The sequence below is a fragment of the Mauremys mutica genome, chromosome 7 (genome assembly GCF_020497125.1).
Source record: "Mauremys mutica isolate MM-2020 ecotype Southern chromosome 7, ASM2049712v1, whole genome shotgun sequence".
NCBI classification, from domain to species: Eukaryota; Metazoa; Chordata; order Testudines; family Geoemydidae; genus Mauremys; species Mauremys mutica.
In genome coordinates this window covers 67,985,242-68,005,505 of record NC_059078.1, presented here as the reverse complement: position 1 = coordinate 68,005,505, position 20,264 = coordinate 67,985,242, and the positions used below count along the sequence as shown (strand labels likewise).

Below are 20,264 nucleotides of genomic sequence, written 5' to 3'. Positions count from 1 at the left end.
TTTTTCTCTCCCTTGGTTCCGGTCATGTTTGTGCTCTGATTCTTTTTTAAAGAGAGAATATATCATCTTTCTCTCTCTCTATCTATCCTTTTTTTTTTTCTGTTGTCACAAGTGCTTAGTCTATAACAGGGGCAGGCAAACTTTTTGTCCTGAGGGCCGCATCGGGTTTCAGAAATTGTATGGAGAGCCAGTTAGGGGAGGCTGTGCCTCCCCAAACAGCCAGGCATGGCCCAGCCGCCTATCCATCCCCACGCTCCCGCTTCTCGCCCCCTGATGCCCCCCCCCGGATCCCTGCCCCATCCACCCCTCCTGCTCTCTGTCCCCTGACCACCTCCGGACCCCTCGCCCCCATTCAACCCCCCTGTTCCCTGCCCTCTCACTGCCCCCACCCCTAGCTACACCCCTGGCCCCTGACCACCCCCCAACCTCCCCTGCCCTCTATCCAACCCCCGCTCCCTGCCCCCTTACCATGCTGCCTGGAGCACCAGTGGCTAGCCGCGCTACAGCTGCACCGCCCAGCTGGAGCCAGCCATGCACTGTGCAGCACGAGCCCCGGGTCAGGCCAGGCTCTGCAGCTGTGCTACCCCAAGAGCTTGCAGCCCCGCTGCCCAGAGCATTGCACCCATGGCGCAGTGACCTGAGGCTGTGGGGGAGGGGCCGGGGACTAGTCTCCCGGGGCAGGTGCTCAGGGGCTGGGCAGAACGGTCCCGCGGGCCATAGTTTGCCCACCTCTGGTCTATAACATGGAGTTTGTTTGATTTTAGTATTTAGAGTATCTTCTATATTCTATAATGACATCTCTCAAAATGGCTTGGCACAAATGACCCAGTATTGGGAGCATTATGGTGAAACTCCATGAAGTATAAGTGTTGTTGATGGGAACGATGCGACTGTTGCCATAACACTACAACATGCATTGATTTTTTTTTCCTACTATAGTATGGTGTATTTTGGAGTTCTAATGTAAGAAAGCTATAGTGGGATTTAATGGCTTTGGGATAATACATATTGATATGACATGTTACGGTGGGGTTTAAGAAGGCGGGTACACTGTCATTGGAATGGAACCATGATACATAATAGTATCAGAGGTCTGTTTTAATGGCATAGTTCATAATATGAGCCACTGAACATATGAGGAATGTTTTCTAACATATTTTACCTGAGACAGTGCTGCAGTACTTAAAGGATACTTCAGCTCATTTCAGTGCACCAAACTCTTCTGCATAAACGCATAACATTCAGGCTGAAATGTCAGTACCATAGAAGCGAATGGCCCCAACATTACACAAAAGGTGACTAGGAGTGCAGCACGAAGTCCTTATAATAATATACCTCTACCCCGATATAACGCCATCCGATATAACATGAATTTGGATATACGCAGTAAAGCAGCGCTCCGGGGGGGCAAGGCTATGCGCTCCAGCGGATCAAATCAAGTTCAGTATAATGCGGTTTCACCTATAACGTGGTAAGATTTTTTGGCTCCCGAGGACAGTGTTATATCGGGATAGAGGTGTAATTCCTAGCCCTTATGTAGAGCTATAGTCCTTAATGTTTCTTTTAATTTAGAAGAAATTCTACTGCGATTTTTACAGAAGTGGTTTTACATACACGCACACAATATGCAGTATCTTTAGGAACAAGTCTGTCTCTCCGTAAGAAGGTATTACTATTGCATGTTGAGAAAACTCACAAATAATTAACAATGGCAGTTTTCCAGCTTATTACATAAGAGAAGTACTCCATTTTCAAAGAAGTGACCATGAACCTTGTAAATGTGCACATAACTAACCACATGATATCCTCTGCTCCTTGTGAGTGGGTGTTGCACCCACTTGTTGCATGTTGTCTTAATTGAGACCCAATCCTGCAACACATCATGTGTGACCAGAGACTCATCGCATGATGATGGGCCTTGTAAGTTCTTTGAGGCGTGGACTTGTACAGTACCTAGCAGTTTGGGTGCCCCAGTTTGATGCTCCTGGATGCTACTGAGACAGAACCAAAACAACTGTGTTGAAACTGAATTATACTTTTGACATACTAAAAATTCCCAAGCTAAGATTCAGTGCTTAACTGACATGGCAGTGTTCTGAGAAAAGTGTGTAGTTTAAGCATAGAGCGATATGTAATCTTGCACACAATAGCTTCTTCTCCCTGGTGTGAATACCTAGAGGTCTGGACCTGGGGCTGCTTCAGTAACCAACTTTTTTTTGCCAATAGCCCATTCAGGCCATCTTTAGTTCAGAGATTGGACACTTGGTTTGATTGTATTGCGTTTTAAATGCCCTTTTCCCATGTACAGACCTGTCATTTTTTGAGTCAGTGCATTCTACTTCCAAATTCTCATGGTGTTGGTACGGCACAGTGTGTTGCATCAATTAGAATACATTTTTGTTTAAGTGTGTAGCAGGGTGGCCCCTGCTCCTTCCCTGAAGGGGTTTAAAAGTGGCCTGGCAGGGCTTGAGAGCGGCTGCTCTCAAGGCTGGGCTGATTGGGGAAGTGGCTGCAGGTGAGGCCACGCCCCAAACTGAGCCACAGGCCTTATAAAAAGGCCAGGGAAGCCAGAAGCCAGACAGTCTCTCTCTGGCTATAGAGAGAGATGGGCCTGGCTGCTTAGGAGCTTGAGACTGGATACCTGAGTGAAGCAGGGCTGGGGAAGGCTGAGGAGCTGGGGAGCTCCAGCCTAGAAAGCCCCAGGCTGCGGCCTAGCAGTGGGCCAACAGGTACTGGGGGTTGCAGAGGGCAGCCCAGGTGTAGGCCAAGGCAGCAGGTCCAAACCCCTTTGCCAGTGATGAGTAGGCTGATACTGCAGTCTGCCCCAGAGTGTGGGGCTAGACAATGACTGGCAGTAGCCAATACTGAGGCAAGGTGGGGGATAGAGGGTTCCCCAAGGAGGGGAGACCCAGTGAGAAAGGGGTTACTGCTAGGGGGCAGCACCCCAGGTGAAGGGCACCGGGTCCAGGGAGGGACACGGGGGCCAGAGGACAGGTGGATCACCAGCCTGCAGAGGGCGCTCCATTGCCTGGAACGAGCTAATTCCCAGAGTCACCAGCAGGAGGCGCCGCAGGGGTGAGTCTGACCCCGTTACAAAGTGGTATTCAATTCTAAGTTCAGAAGAGGAAAAAACATCTGCCTTTGCTGTTTTTTCCTATTACTCTAGACTAGTGTTAGCTGTGGTCACAGAGGCTTTTTCAGGCACAACTATTAAGACATGTAAGGGACTCTTTAATGTTTTAAAGCACCCGTGGTCTGCTCTCCCTTGTCTATGCTGATTTTTTTCCCCCTACATTAGTGCTGTTGCAGCTGAACAATTGCTACAGCAAGGACCAGCAGGCAGGACATTAAGAATAATGTCAATACATGCAAGGCCCAAGCTTTGGGGATTATTATTATTATGGTTAAGTCCCATTTCCTGTTCCTAATTGCCTGCTCTAGTTATTTTACATGGCTTGAGCGTACTGGGCAAAGTTTATTTCAGTAGGCAGCACCATGATGCAAAACTCTGGCTGTTAGTTCTTGAGACTGAGCTCTCCAGTACGGATTTGTCAACAAGAAGGCCCTTGCCTTTTGAACTTGTTCTGCTTGGCATTCCACCCTCATCTGAGTTTGGCATGCCTACGAACACTATGCACGGTGTATTTATGGCTATTTGCTTCTCCTCTCCCTTCTCCCCCTTCCCCCACCCCAAAACAAAACAACACAACATAGTTCTCTCAATAAGTTTGTGGTGGCAGCAATGGTGGTTTTATTTAGCTCAGCCCTATGCAATTAATTTTAAATATTTGTAAACAGCACCTACAGCTATATCATTTCTATGCATATTACTATATAAATATTAAACCTTGAACACCCCTTGCTCAACTGTGTGGGTTTATTATGATATAATTGGGTTCTGGCCATCTTTAGGGGTAATGAAAAAATTCTGCCACCTGCCTCTGAAAATAGCAAGCAAAGGACTCAGTAACAAAACAGTTGTCTTAATTGATAGCCAGGGCTCTGACTGCCTTCCTTTGTCATTTTAAGGGTTAGCAGGAGAGTCTGCATATTAAGTACTTAACCTCTCTGCTCTGTTTATCATTGTTATTGTTTTACCCACATTCATGTATCTGCCAGTTATCCAACTGGTTAATTTATACATGGTCTGTTGATAAATACTATGTAGGAAAATACCTGGCTAAGAATTGCTTTTTCCAGTGCCTGATGTGTGTGATTGCAATGTTCTTTATTTTTGCAGGTATTGTCCAGGGAGGAGCCCTTTCAAGCATTTGCACTCAGATTATGACAACTGTTGATCAAGAACAAAATAAAGTCCTGTGGATTCCAGCTGGCCCGCTATAGATACTTGCCGTGAAACTCTTCTACAGATGTAACTAACAGTTGGCTTTTCTTTTTGTCCAATGGACACTGTCCATTTTTATCTCTATAGAGATATAAATGATTGATTTATGAAGGGGATTGATACACTGAACAAAAAAACATCCACAAGGTGTGCTGGAAGAGAGAGATCACTTTATCAGAAGAACTTGTATTTTATTGTGTGCTTTTATACAAAACAGAATGGGATATAATGTAGGTGTACTTTTTCATAAGAGATTAATTTAGTGATGCTGCGAAACAAAAACCCTTTAGAATGACAAGTTTACAAAAACCTTTTCCAAGTATTTGGTTGTTGATGTTTACTTGAATGTCTTTAAGTTTCTTTCCTTTCCCCAAATGAGGCATATCTCCAAAATGGAGTGATGTTTTTACATATGAATGAATGGTTGTGGGCAGTGTGATTCTACCTTGCAATTCTGACCATTTCCGAGCACACTGTTGACATGACTACCGGATAATCACATGGGTTTTGTGAACGGTACATTTTGGGAGTGAGCTCAGAAGGAAGTACACTCCTCTACAGGGCAGACCACTGTTGATAAAATACAAACGCTTGTCTGTCAAAGATACTGTTTTTCGTTTTTCTGCATGGATCGAATATTTAAACATCATAATATATCTGATCACTCTAAACTTAATGTGTGTTGAGAAATAATTTTTGGTTGTTGGGCCTGGATTAAATAGAGATGGGGAGAGTCAATAGCTAGGCCTAGCATGCTGTGTTTGTCACTTTCAGAGACTGTAAATATTGAAAGCTTATGTTGGTGCAATTTTGCAGGGTAATTCTTAAGCATTGTACTTCAGTGTGTAGCATTCACATAGATTTTTATTTAATATAAGAACAGTCACAGTTTTAGGGCTTTGATTAAAAGCCTTTAGGGAGGTACCATAATTGTTAGTGTTGTCACTGTCAACAAATAAGCAATCGTTTAGTTTTGGTTACAAGACTTATGTACCCATTGTACCAAACTCCGTTGTATCAGTTCCGTTTTTGTTTTTGCACTTCTGAGTCTGTGTTCCTAACACAAAGTTTGTTTTTGTCTCTCTTTAACTGTATGTCATGTTTGTAGATACTGTACTTCAGCTGTTCTTTTGAAGTAGAACTGTTTCTTGGTGACTGTTCCTAACATTTCATTATGTAGCAAGAAGTATTTTGTAGTTTTACCCAACATTGTGTAGTTTTGCTTTTATTTTCAGTTTTTTAATTAAAAAAGGGATTTTCTTGTACAGTTCTTCAAAGAAAAATTTGGTCCTAAAATTTAACTTCTGTTTTCCAGATACTGTTTTATAGTTCAAAATACTTTAAAAAAATATATAGGAAATGTATTGATGAATTACTGGTAAAAATACTTTACATGTTGAGGGACAGCAGTTATATTTTTTTTAAGTTGAGGTCAGAGTTGGACTCCAATGGTACAATTGAAACAGACAGGTACAGTTCTGACTTGGATTTTCTGAACTAAAAATAAAAATGTCACTTTGTATAAAAAAAAAAAAGTAAAGAAGCTGATTATTGTGTTAAATAACAGTCAATTTCTAGAACTTGACTTGTGCATGAGAGCTATTTATATATTGTATATTCTCACTTTTTACTTGAGACATACGGAGCCAATTTTAATTCTTGTACTCATAACATTTGCACATATAAAATCTTCATTCTGTGGGCTCTACACACAGGCTTTCTCCACAAAATAGATTCTGAAGGCATAATTTGTACACTTATCTCCAATTCTCTGGGTTTTCAGGGTGTTGGAAGAATTCAGACTTGTCAATAGATGTTTCAAGGATACATTCCTTTCTGAAGCACCTGCCAATTGAGATAATTGATGAAAAACTGTCCCTTACCTATATTTTTTATAAGTAAAACATTAACATCAATTAATCTAACCAAGTTTTCATGTTCTGCAGTAGGCCATCACATGTCTACCAAACTGGTGATCCAGTACCCAAGCCTGCACAGGATCTGTGTCCCTTCCTACTTGAAGAAAGGAAATTTTGGGGTGGCACATATACATATTCTTCAGCATAGTGAGTGTCCCAGTTCATACAGTGGTAGTTTTTCAGAAGTGTATAGCAAGGACACCAAAACCATTTGAACTAATATAAACAAAATTAACAACTATGAACAACATGCTTCATTCATCTGGGAACCAGCCTAACACCATCCTCCTAGCAACACCCTCATGCAAGACTTGGAATTCAAGTACTAGGTATGTTGTGAAGAAATCCCTGGCCTGAGTGCAGAAGAAAATCTTCTTGCCTTCTGCATCCAACACATAAAACTTGGTACCTTAAAGCCAAGTGATAGGAAACACAGTGAACTTGATCAGCTGAATGACTGCCTTGGTTTTGGCTAGGTCTATTTTTAGCATTGTGCAGGCATCCATGGCTTGGGACAGATTTATAGTGCAATTTTGTGAGACTTCTAGGTAATGCAGTTGACTTGAGGAATGAATTCTGGGTTTGTCCAAAGAAGAACTTTATCGGCATGAAAAATTCAGTACTGGTTCTGTCTGGACAGAACTTTTAAATTGCACTACAGATCAAGCTAACATTACTGCTATCAAGGCTACTTGCCAGAGAGGGAAGTATGAAAGGGTGGCACATGAGACTGTTCAACATCAGGTTGAGGCCCATCATGCAACTCTGTACCCCAGCTTTTACATTATAGCCAGACACAGTCTACTCTTTTCACTGATTTATCTGGAAGCTAAAAGGGTAGAGATTATCCTATCTGAATATTCCTGCATCAGTAGTCACTTAATTTCTAAATGCCAGGCAGCCAACTTTAGCCTCCCATGGTCATACTGCATGATGGGTAAGGCAATTCCTATCTGCATCCCTATACTTTGAATACCCAATTATGGCCCTTAGTCAGAATACAGGAATTTACATAATATTGTATAGTTACTGAGGAAAAAAAGTTCTATTATCAAGCAGGGAATTGTGTATGTGAGAAATAAGTGAACTGTTGTGGGTCAGTAGAGCGCACTATCCCTGTGCTCTGACTGTCAGGAGACTGAAATGGAAATCTTTGTCAGATGCTATTCTCAGCTTTTTGGCTTAATTTGAGACAGACTTTGTGTCAGACACAACACCTCAAGGCTAGATTTGCCAGTAATTCCAGAAGAAATAATTTTGGCCCAGTGTTTTACATAATGCACATAGGCCTGTTCTACAAACTGCAGTAGTTAGAAAACGAGTTCTGAAAATCTTATGCCTGCAGTCAGACATACAGCACAGTACTTTACCTAGTGACCTTTTCAAAATATTACCATATTTCAGACTGTTTTCTTAGCTGTTAGTAGGATGTCTTTCTCAAATGGAGTCCACTAGCATGGAGTGTGCAAACATTCCTTTTTGCCTTATCTGGTCATTTTTACTGTTGCTTCATCAAGTTCTGGAAATAAACCTATGATGCATGAAATGAACATGAATATTTTTATATGATTTTGTTTTTAAAGTAAGATGTGCAGCCTCTGTGCCCTCAAATAGTTTGTAAAAATGGGGTTTTGAGTTTTAGGCATCGTGCTCTTCATACATAAAAATAAAAATTGCTTTTCTTAGTGTTAACAGAAGTGATTATTGTACCTTCATCAACTTATCATTTTGAATTTGAGACAGTCTACACTAGAATTGAGAGAGAATTGTACTAAAGTGAATATTTCAAAAGAGTGTTTAAACTTTCACCCAGATTCCAAACCTCAGGTTGATTTGGCATCGTTCACACCCCTTTGTTACTATGCCATTTGTGAACAAGTTTTTGACTGAGCTAATGTTTTGGGTAAGAACTTTTCTTCATACAAGTGTCCCTATTTGCCTGGAGTCAGGAGATTGTTGCATGTGTGAGCAAAAGTATTTACTATTCATTCTGTGTTTAAAAGTTCCACCCTACCAGAGCATAGAAGTAATCCCAGGTGATATAGACGATAACCAATCACATTCCATCAACACAGTGACTAGTCAAGTCAAATTGGCCAGCCCATCTCGCAAATAGTTACAAATAACACGTTCACAGAAACTGGGATCAGTTGTCATGATTCATACATCAAAAAAGAGGTCTAAATTCTCCATTAACACTTCGGTCAGCCCTTATTATAATTTACAATATAGTCAAGCATGATATTTTTGATCCAGGTGCATATGGGAAAAATATATACATTGTCTAATTCTCCTTAAATAACATCTCTAAAGTTTTTCCTAGAAAGGTTATGGATAATTAATTTGTACCATTACAAGTACCATATGCAAGTCTGGGTTGTGTGGACACGGAATTCCTAGGATCCAAATATGCTCTGCCTATACCAGTCAGACCAGTATATCTACCATTTGCCATTGGGTGCAGTTCGTGCGGATGCCAATTTTACTTGTTAAATGTTTGCAGAACATGATGTTTTCTTGTATTAACTCTATACCCTAGAAATTTTACAGTGTATGGTATTTTCTTCTCTTGTGATGTGATGCATATAGATCCAGCAGTCATAGGTTATATCTTCCCCTTCTGAGTAAAGACACTTGGACAAGACTTTACCACTAAGCATCTGTTCTGCTGCAGTTCCGCCTAGAAAAGTGATGCCAAACAAGTATCAAGAGGCAGAAGAGCCTGACAGAAAGACATTAATTACCTTGCACCCTGGACCTGTTTATCTATATTTCTGTACGTGAGGCTTCCAGCTCCTTGCATGAGAAGTATAGTCAGCTCAGTTGCTCTGCAGCTATTGGCCATTGGTCCTGTAGAGCTCATAGGCAAAGTTAATAGTGCTACAAACAGGATTATTTTTCCACACCCATTTCTGCTGACACTGCCTCTATTTTGGGGGAGAGTGAGTCCACCAAGATGATACCCCTTCTAGTTGCTCCCTAACCTGTTTCCCCTGGAAAGTTGCAAAGTCACATGGAGTCAGTGGCAGAGCTAGGAAAAGAAGCAGAATCCTGTGCTTTAACCACCATTCTGTACATACAGATTGGTTTGGGGTGTACTGTGCAGGGGCGGCTCTAGGCACCAGCAAAGCAAGCACCTGCTTGGGGCAGCCCATTTGCAGGGGCGGCATGGGAGCTGAGAACCAACAGGGGGCTCTGGGAGCTGTAGTTCTTTGGTTAGCTCCCTACCTAGAGAGCCAGCCCTGGAGCAGGGAAAGAACTACATTTCCCAGCATTCCCTTGGCCACTACCAACTGAAAAGGAAGGAGGGGCACCTCATGCGGCAGCGTGCTGTGAGTGCTGTGAATGGTAGGGATACGATATTTTAACATTCCACGGGGAGGGAGGGTAGCCCCACCCTGCCACCATCCACTCCCTCCGACTGCCCCCCCCCGAAACCCCAACCCATCGCAAACCCCGCCCCGCTCCCTGTCTCCTGATCACCCCCTCCCGGGACCCCTGCCCCTAACTACCCCCCAGGACTCCACCCCCTATCTAAGCCTCCCTTCTCCTTGTCCCCAACTGCCCCCTCCTGAGACCCCCCCAACTTCCCCTCAGGACCCCACCCCCTACCTGTCCCCTGACAAACCCCTGGGACTCCCATGCCTATCCTACTGCTGCCTGTCCCCTGACTGCCCCCCCGAACCTCTGACCCATCTAACCCCCCTTCTCCCTGCCCCTGACTGCCCCCCCGAACCCTTTACCCCTTCTCCAACCCCCCTTACTGTGCCACTCAGACCAGCGTGTCTGGCTCCCCCGTGGAGCCCACAGCCCCCCCCCCCCACACACACACACCCAGCACCTGCCTTCCAGATTTGAACACCTCAAAATTCAGGAGTGCTCAAGCTCAGTTTGGGCAGCTGTTACTTCATTTCTCCCAAATCAAATATACTGATCCACTGTAACTTGCTGTAGAAAAAGTAGGATAAAATTGAGCAAGAAATGCTTCCCAGTAGTTATTAGGACTGGAATTGCTATTTTCAACAGCCATTGCTTTTTTTTGTTTGTTTGTTTAAAAGGAAGACAGTGATATTGCATTGGCAAATTCCCCATAGAAAGAAAGAGTGGAACAAAAGAATAATAAAGGCACCTCAACTTTTCCTCATTTATGGAGGACAGTCTTATAATATGCATCCAGATATCCTCCAATCAGACAAGCTGAAAATTGTTCCACTTTACTGCAGTTCTGTAACCATATGGGAACCAATCCCGTCTGTGTTTTGTGCACATACAAAATTCCTGCTGAATGACCCGCCCTAGGAGCAAGTTACCAGTGACCCAGGGCTGCGGCGGAAGGAGGGTGCAGGTGTGTGGGGGGAGAGCCCAGGGCTGGGGCAGCAGGAGGTGTGTGTGGGGGGCACTGGTGAGGGGGAAGGGGGAAGCCTAGGGCCGGGGCGGCAGCGGGGGGGGGGGGAAGCCCGGTGGGGGGGGGGGAGAGACCAGGGCTGGGGCAGCACAGGGGTGCGGCGGGGAGCCCAGGGCTGGGACGGGGAGCAGCCAAATTTTTTTTTTGCTTGGGGCAGCAAAAAACCTAGAGCCGGCCCTGGTACTGTGTTTCATGCTCTTCCTTTCATAATCTTTATCCTCTAGGAATGACCAGTGCATGTTTTACCCTTGATAGGTCTGGGTTTCTTTTGTGGCTTAAAGTATTTTCTTTATTTTTGTACTTGGGATAGGCAACAAGTGATACACACCATTTTTCAAAGATACTTATGGAAAACAAGTTTGCATTTTTCTTAAAGGGAAATCTCTTTTCTTTGAAACATTTTCTAACTTAAAAGCAGCACCTACAATAACTATACCGAAAGTTTGGAGATGAGGAGATGTATTCTGGATTTTTCTTGTTTGTTTTCATGGTGAGGTTGGCAGCTGTTTGAGTTGAGTCCGTTTCTCATTTCCCCCTTTCACACAGAAAACCGGGGAGAAGGAAAACTTTAAAAGTGGTTGGAAAACCACAGAATTTGGTGGGGAATCTGGGACAGGAGCAGCACCTGAAACTACTTTAAAGTCATTGCCCAAAATTGACTAGATGAAACTGTGTCCCTTTCTTAATCCACTGTCAATCCATTGACAAACACTTGCTTTCTTGCACTCTGTCCACATTGGCCTCAATTATGTGGCAAGTTCTCATTGGAACCAAAATGTACTGTCAAGAGCAGCTGCCAGCCCTGCCATCTCAGATGAAGACCTCTTTTTGGTGTCTGGTGAGTGTGGCAGGTATTGGGGTACCATTAAAAGCAACTAAATATCAAGGCCCAAAAATTGAGACATCCCTCAAAATGCAACACAGATACATTTCTAATGATTTTTTTGGTAATGATTCACAAACAAAACTGAACTTTGAATGAAAAAGGCCTTTGAAAACCCATGTTTAAATATGATAAATCTTGACAGAAAAGGGTCATCCATGTTTCCATACCTGTCCCCTCAAATAGGTTAAGGAGGTATGATCTACACATACTGAATATGACATTGAAATATAAAAATGGAGAATTGTTAAATGGTAAGGGTAAAAACTTTGATAGCAATGTTTTATATATATTTATACACCCACATTATGGATAGTGAATGAGTTTAAATGAGGTATGTTGTCAGGTCCAAGCCTTCCAGGCATAAGTGTGACTTGCTAATTTTTTTACATAGAATTCTGATTAGCTTAAAATGATGTTATTGCTCACAGAACAAAGGTAATGTGTTGTGCTAGAACTTGGGGTAAAAACACACAACAGCAAGAAGCCTTTTACTGGGAAAAACCAGGGCCAGAGTGACACAAAATGACATGACATAGAAACGGCATAAACAACAAAAAATGCAGAAGCTGGGTAAAGTGAAGCTTGCACATGTGTAATATATGGGTTACATAAAAAATAAATGGGTGATATGCTAAAAGCTGAGTGGACAAAGGTTAAGTAATACAAAATGTGGAAATGTATAAAAATTCAAGTAAACAGGGCCCTTGAGAAATGCTGAATAGAAACTGCAGGATGGGGCTGAAAGATCAGATCAGAGGAGGCAACAACGATCATGGAAGATGGCAGAACTTTCTGGAATGTGGTAATTTGGGCCCCCCATCAATTCCGGCTTGTCTTGCTATTGTCTGGCATTCTTATGGGTTCAGACACTATGTGACAATTCTGATTGAAATTGTATGAAGGCAAAAATTGATTAAGGCCAAATTGGGTGGACTTGACTCAATTTCTCACTTTTAACCCCCAACAGTGTGCTGTTTGATGTCTATCTCCACAATCCCTCTCAGTAGATGTAACCAACTATGTCAACAATTGCCCAAACCAGTCTTGGAGCAAACTTTGCTAAGAGCAGAAGTGAAGTCCCAGACTCCTGTGTATCTAATCTCTAATGGTGCAAGTACAAGCTTGTAACCTTTCCATAAGAATTACATTTGGGGCTCCATGACAAGTTGTATAATCTACAAACACTGTTCAAATCTCAAGGATCATCAATTGACACCTGGCCCTAACTTGTAGTGGAGACACCCATGATTGGAAGGTGGGGGTGCAGGTTATAATGTCCTATAATTAAGGAGTCTGCTGTCAAAATTTAGATACCCAGCAAGACAGACTTGTTCGTGATGGCTAGCAAAAATCCTCTGTCCATAGGCAGAAGTTTAGCAGTCAAGGGGGAATCGTTGGCATCTTTCTGCAAATTTCTTCTAGTTGGTGTTAAGAGGTTTGAGAGCCTTTTTTTTGAATAGCACACGTTTTATTTATGTTGCTCTAAAGGGAAATGTATATTCCCAACCTTCATTCTACATTAAAATTATTTTGTTTAGAAAATGTTTTGGGATCCTTCAGGTGCTATATCAAGATACTGGTGTTGACAGCCAAGTTTTTAATCCTTTAAATGGAGCTGTTTTTCTCTGCTGTATTCTCGGAAATTGTGATTAATTATTTCATCAGGCAACTAAATGACTGAATCTGTAGACTATACCCATGTGGATATAAAATCTGCTAATATAAACTAGATACAGAATTATGTCAATCCAGAAAGCTAAGTGGATGGGAGGAATCTTACCACTTTACTTGAATGAAGTTGGAGTAACCAAAACAGGTGACTACTTACGTAACAGAGTGAGAGTCATTGTCCATTGCATAATCAGTCAATCACTGAGGTTTCTCAGCTCTAGCAGCTGCTTGTGGGAATTAATCTAGTTTGTGTGGTGCTGAAAACTGCTGGCACAAGCACCCAGCCACATGATGGCTCCCAGAATCATTAACATTTTTTTTAGCAATGGCAGGACATTTTTTTTATTTATTTTACTGGGCCTACTTTAATGAGTACAGATTATTTGTCAGTAGTATTTCTATAACTAGACCATTCACTTAACATAACTGTACATGAAAAACATACAATGATCTGGGTGAAACATTCACACCATTTTTAGTATTGAAAAACCTTTACCGTGAAAATTGGTTGCATTTCAAAAATGGAAGACACTATCGCATCCTAATTTCAGTAAAAACTGCTTTTCTCGTCTGGACATTAGGACGAGTGAAAACATTAACATAAGAACATAAGAATGGCCATACTGGGTCAGACCAAAGGTCCATCCAGCCCAGTATCCTGTCTACCGACAGTGGCCAATGCCAGGTGCCCCAGAGGGAGTAAACCTAACAGGTAATGATCAAGTGATCTCTCTCCTGCCATCCATCTCCACCCTCTGACAAACAGAGGCTAGGGACACCATTCCTTACCAATCCTGGCTAATAGCCACTAATGGACTTAACCTCTATGAATTTATCTAGTTCTCTTTTAAACCCTGTTATAGTCCTAGCCTTCACAACCTCCTCAGGCAAGGAGTTCCACAGGTTGACTGTGCGCTGCGTGAAGAACTTCCTTTTATTTGTTTTAAAACTGCTGCCCATTAATTTCATTTGGTGGCCCCTAGTTCTTAAATTATGGGAACAAGTAAATAACTTTTCCTTATACACTTTCTCCACACCACTCATGATTGTATATACCTCTATCATATCCCCCCCTTAGTCTCCTCTTTTCCAAGATGAAAAGTCCTAGCCTCTTTAATCTCTCCTCATATGGGACCTGTTCCAAACCCCTAATCATTTTAGTTGCCCTTTTTTGAACCTTTTCTAATGCCAGTATATCTTTTTTGAGATGAGGAGACCACATCTGTACACAGTATTCAAGATGTGGGCGTACCATGGATTTATATAAGGGCAATAAGATATTCTCTGTCTTATTCTCTATCCCTTTTTTAATGATTCCTAACACCCTGTTTGCTTTTTTGACTTCCACTGCACGCTGCGTGCACATCTTCAGAGAACTATCCACGATGACTCCAAGATCTCTTTCCTGATTCATTGTAACTAAATCAGTCCCCATCATATTGTATGTATAGTTGGGGTTATTTTTTCCAATGTGCATTACTTTACATTTATCCACATTAAATTTCATTTGCCATTTTGTTGCCCAATCACTTAGTTTTGTGAGATCTTTTTGAAGTTCTTCACAGTCTGCTTTGGTCTTAACTATCTTGAGCAGTTTAGTATCATCTGCAAACTTTGCCACCTCACTGTTTACCCCTTTGGTGAGGGACCTTGTCAAAGGCTTTCTGGAAATCTAAGTACACTATGTCCACTGGATCCCTCTTGTCCACATGTTTGTTGACCCCTTCAAAGAACTCTAATAGATTAGTAAGACATGATTTCCCTTTACAGAAACCATGTTGACTTTTGCCCAACAATTTATGTTCTTCTATGTGTCTGACAATTTTATTATTTACTATTGTTTCAACTAATTTGCCTGGTACTGATGTTAGACTTACCGGTCTGTAATTGCCGGGATCACCTCTAGAGCTCTTTTTAAATATTGGTGTTACATTAGCTATCTTCCAGTTATTGGGTACAGAAGCTGATTTAAAGGACAGGTTACAAACCATCGTTAATAGTTCAGCAATTTCACATTTGAGTTCTTTCAGAACGCTTGGGTGAATGCCATCTGGTCCCAGTGCTACATTGATTTTTCAGTGAACAAATAGGACCATTTAAGTTTAAACTAAATTTTCCAAATTTAAAAATGCAAAATTTCAAATAAATCAGTTCACACAAAACCCATGATATTTTACAAGTTTTTTGCCAAAATATAATAAAGGATATCTCTGGGATGTGAAATAGCCTGGAGAACAGTAGCAATTCATTAAAAATGCTGCACAGTATTATCATCAATCACTTTATATAGTATTTTGTTTCTTAATTTCACTTCTCATTACATTTTTAGCAGAATTAGATTAACCCACAGATGTTCATGTTCAGAGGGGTGCTGTCAGTCTGCACCATTTTGAAAATCTCACTCCTGAGCAATAAAAGGAACCTACAAAGGGGAAAAGAAATGTCAAGTCTGGGCTTCCCTTTTTCTCCACCCTACTGCCCCAAAAGAGCTTTTGGATGTTCAGAACATGGATATTGTGAGCTCTTGCACTTTATTGAAAGGACATAGATGTTGAATATTTAACAAAATTCGCAACTCTAAAATGTTTTTCACTGAAGTGAAATAGGTGTTGAACATAAAAAAATAAATGAAATGACCTGACTAAAAATTCCTTCTCTCAATTTGCATAGTCCACATTTAGCTACTTAAGGCGTCTGTTGGGGCCACACACAATCTGAATTTCTAATGTTTCAAAGAAAAAACCCACAACATCTTCATGTCACTGACCATGCTCTTCAGTAAAAGTGGCCACTTTTGCAGCACATCTGCTTATTGACCTTGCTTCAGGATTTATAACTGAATTATTTTTAAGTTGCAAGGGTCTCTTCTGGTCAATTAAAATTCCTTCATCAGCTTCTTATTTACCCACTTTCTAAATAGAAATGTATGCTCCTCTTAAGTAAAAACCAGTTTAGTACCAAGTTTACATTCGTCAGTTGACACTGAAAAGACACAATCTGGATTTTATGTAGATATGCCATTCTCATTTTCAATTAGACAAAAGTAGTTTTGAAAAGTTCATTTCTTTTCAGATTTTACTTTCCATCACCATTTAAACCAAGACACCTTGATTTTTCTAATGCCAGCACCACACACATGGAACACAGAATCCAACACTCAAGTAAATTAATCAAGTACTGGTCTTGGAAAAAAAGGATACTATCAAGGAATTAAGTTTGAGATGAACAACGTTCACAGGAGAGCTCCACAACACCCTGTAACACACAACTAGGTACTTTAGAACATTGGTTCAAGAGGTTATGCTATGGTTTTAAGATTAGGATCATGACTGAGTCAGTGTTTTGTACTTCAGTGCTATGGTTTGAGGTAGTTGGGTCTCGGTTACCACCATATTAGTAGCTAATATGTTTGTGATCCAAGAAGGACTAAGTATACCCACTTAGGAAATTACATATGTGGGTCCTGTTTCCAGGAGGGCAATAGGAGTTGCAAGTTCTCAGCACTTCTTGAGGTCAGTCCTATGGTTAAAAACATGCATCACTCAGGTTTGGTGTCTTCCGTTCCATTTGTCTTTACAGACTCTCAACAGCTAGTACAGAACCTTTCTTGCATCTGAATCATGCAGAGAATGCTCATATTTTATACTGACATCTTCTGTGACAAAGACTTTGTCTTTAATAGCTGCAATTATGGGGTGAGCTGGAAAGATTTGGTATGACTGAGATGCAGTTCAATTATTTATAATTCGTTTCTCAGGAGTTGTACATTACATTTTGTAGCACTTGCGGACAAGTGATTGTCCTGCAGCTAGAAACTAATTTCAGTGGAGCTGCTCTAGAATCTGTTTATATATATATATATTTTCCCCCTTTGTGGTAGCATTTCTGCTCCAGGGCTAGAACATTCCACATGATGGCTTTGACTCCTCCCCAGTGCTGACATAACATACTGGATATCAACAACCCTTACAGGATATTGACACAACTGGGGATGACCTGGATACATTCCTTGCACTGGCACCTGAGAGCAGGAATAACATAGGAGCCACACTGGCAACTTTGTGGCTCCCCCCTATGCCCTGGCTGCCTAAGCTTGATTCAAGGTTGCTTTGCATCAGTGAGAAAGACAAAAACTGCTCTAATATATTGGAGGATCTGGTCAGCCTAACACAGCAGTTCTTCAAGTGTGCGTTGGGACCCCAAAGTGGGTCGGGACCTTATATGGTCAGCATTAGACTTGCTCAGACCCAGGGCTGAAGTTGAAGCCCGAGTTCCACGGTCATCCAGGGTGGTGGGGCTCTGGCTCCGTCCCCCCACCTCCCAGGCTCCTGTAGTAACTTTTTTGTCAGAAGAGGATAGGGTTGCCAACTTTCTAATTGCATAAAACTGAACATCCTAGCCCCACCTCTTCCACGAGGCCTCTTCCTGAGGCCCCACCCCCACTCACAACATTCCTCCTCCCTCAGTGGCTCGCTCACTTGCTTTCCCTGGGCTGGGGCAGGGGGTTGGGGTGCGGAGGGGGTGAGGGCACTAACTGGGGATGTGGGCTCCAGGGTGGAGCCAGAAATGGGTTCAAGGTGTGGGAGGGGGCTCCAGGCTGGGGCAGGGAGTTGGGGTGTGGGAGGGGGTGAGAGCTCCAGCTGGGGGTGAGGGGGTTGGGGTGCAGCAGTGGGATGAGGACTCCGGCTGGGGGTGCAGGCTCTGGGGTGTGCCGGGGATGAGGGATTTGGGTGCAGGAGGGGGCTCTGGGTTTGGGGGGGCTGGGGCAGGGGGTTGAGGCTCAGAGTTGGGATACAGGCTTACCTTGGGCAGTTCTCGGTCAGTGGCACAACAGGGCTAAGGCAGGCTCCCTGCCTGTCCTAGCTCCATGCTGCACCTTGGAAGAGGCCAGCAGCAGGTCCAGCTCTTAGGCGGGGGGGAGCAGGAGGCTCCACGGGCTGCTTTCACCCACAGGCAACGCACTCCAGCTCCCATTGGTCGCGGTTCCCGGCCAATGGGAGTGCGGAGCCAGTGCTCGGGGAAGGGGCAGTGCATGGAGCCCCGTGGGCCCCCCTGCCTAGGAGCCAGACCTGCTGCTTGTCTCTTCCGGGGCGCAGCACAGAACCAGGACAGGTGGGGACTAGTCTGCCTTAGCCCCGCAGCACCACTGACTGGACTTTTAATGGCCCAGTCAATAGTGCTGACTGGAGCTGCCAGGGTCTCTTTTTGACTGGTCATTCCAGTTGAAAACCAGACACCTGGCAACCCTAGAAGGGGGGTCGTGGTGCAATGAAGTTTGAGAACCCCTGACCTAATATATTGTCTTACCAGTTTTCAGGTGCTCCAGATGGAAGTTTAAAGCAAATTAAGACATAGTGCCACTGACTCCAAAGCAATTCTAGGATCCAAAGATTTCGGTGGAAACAATTATTGCTGCAGTTTCCATTACAATCACTACACTACTGGTATGTAGCTCATTGCTTTGTCAAGTGCTTTAAGAACCTTTGCTTTGCATATGAAAACTGCTCTATTTTATGTGTAAATTGTACGATGGGTACATTGGAGATCTTCCCTCACTCTGGTCCCTCTACTCAGCTACCATAGCACTGGTTTCTTCTGTCACACCACACACACGTCACTATTAGTTTCATACCCTTCTTCAAAACAGCCTCTACACTTTAGAGTAGCCTTCCTGGATCACTCCAACTCATTGATCTCTGCCTATTTGCGTGTCTGTGATGGAAGAGATTTTCTTCCTTGCTTATGCAGGCCCATCTCCCCCACTGCTGCTAAAGTATTTTGGTCCTGTAGGAAAGATGTTATGCAAACCCAAGGAATATTGTTGATTCTGAAGCCTGAATGAACCAATGTAAATTAATGGTCCAGTCATATACCATTGTGGAAGCTACTGTGTAAAATCCATTTTGTTCCATAAAATAGCCCATGTTGAACTGATTTTGATTTTCTGATCCGTCCGAATAATCAGCAGCCTAACAGTTAACATTGTAAAATGGACTCGTTTAAAGTGATGCCTTCCTGTGTTTGCAGCAGCAGTAAAAGAACCCAGCTTATAAACACCAAACCACAACTTAAGAAAGTCCACGCACCTGCCTCTGAAGGAACATGTGACCTCTGCTGACTTTATATAGGCTGCCATATTTGCATTTAATTTTGTTTTCTGCCTACACTGCTCAGCTTACACAGCACCAGTTCGACATGCAGTAGTATAGCCATGACTGACTCATTACTGTGGGTACGTCTACACTACGGGACTATTCCGAATTTGCATAAACCGGTTTTGTAAAACAGATTTTATAAAATCGAGTGCGCGCGGCCACACTAAGCACATTAATTCGGTGGTGTGCGTCCGCGGTCCGAGGCTAGCGTCGATTTCTGGAGCGTTGCACTGTGGGTAGCTATCCCGTAGCTATCCCATAGTTCCCGCAGCTTCCCCCGCCCCTTGGCATTTCCGGGTTTAGATCCCAGTGCCTGATGGGGCAAAAATCATTGTCGCGGGTGGTTCTGGGCACAGCCTCACCCCTCCCTCCCTGAAAGCAGCAGACAAGCGTTTCGCACCTTTTTTGCTTGGTGAACTGTGCAGACGCCATAGCACAGCAAGCATGGACCCTGCTCAGCTCAATACCGCAATCGTGGATGTTTTAAACGCCTCGCACACTCTCGTGCAGTATATGGTGAACCAGGACCTTCGAACCGAGTCGAGGAGGAGGCGGATACGGCAGCGCGGCGATGACAGTGATGAGGACGTAGACACAGAATTATCTCAAACCGCGGGCCCCGGCGCTTTGGAGATCCTGATGGTAATGGGGCAGATTCTATCCATTGAACGCCGATTTTGGGCCCGGGAAACAAGCACTGACTGGTGGGACCGCATTGTGTTGCAGGTGTGGGACGATTCCCAGTGGCTGCGAAACTTTCGCATGCGTAAGGGCACTTTCATGGAACTTTGTGACTTGCTTGCCCCTGCCCTGAAACGCCATAATACCAAGATGAGAGCAGCCCTCACAGTAGAGAAGCGAGTGGCGATAGCCCTGTGGAAGC

General features: G+C 43.2%; 1 protein-coding gene and 1 long non-coding RNA gene across 3 annotated transcripts in view; both read left to right on the top strand.

The window, feature by feature from the left end:
- Positions 1–7,900, top strand: part of DLG5 (discs large MAGUK scaffold protein 5) — a 201,713-nt gene extending 193,813 nt beyond the window's left edge. For both annotated transcript variants that reach the window (XM_045024440.1, XM_045024441.1), the window contains one exon: positions 4,241–7,900. In XM_045024440.1, the coding sequence (XP_044880375.1) occupies positions 4,241–4,344 (104 nt within the window). In that variant the 3' untranslated portion in view covers positions 4,345–7,900. The remainder of the gene's footprint in view (positions 1–4,240) is intronic.
- Positions 7,901–9,307: 1,407 nt separating this feature from the next.
- LOC123374441 lies at positions 9,308–19,429 on the top strand. The gene is made up of 3 exons (XR_006581108.1): positions 9,308–9,612; positions 18,537–18,670; positions 19,254–19,429. It is a non-coding gene; the product is annotated as an uncharacterized LOC123374441 (long non-coding RNA).
- The last annotated feature ends 835 nt before the right edge of the window (positions 19,430–20,264 follow it).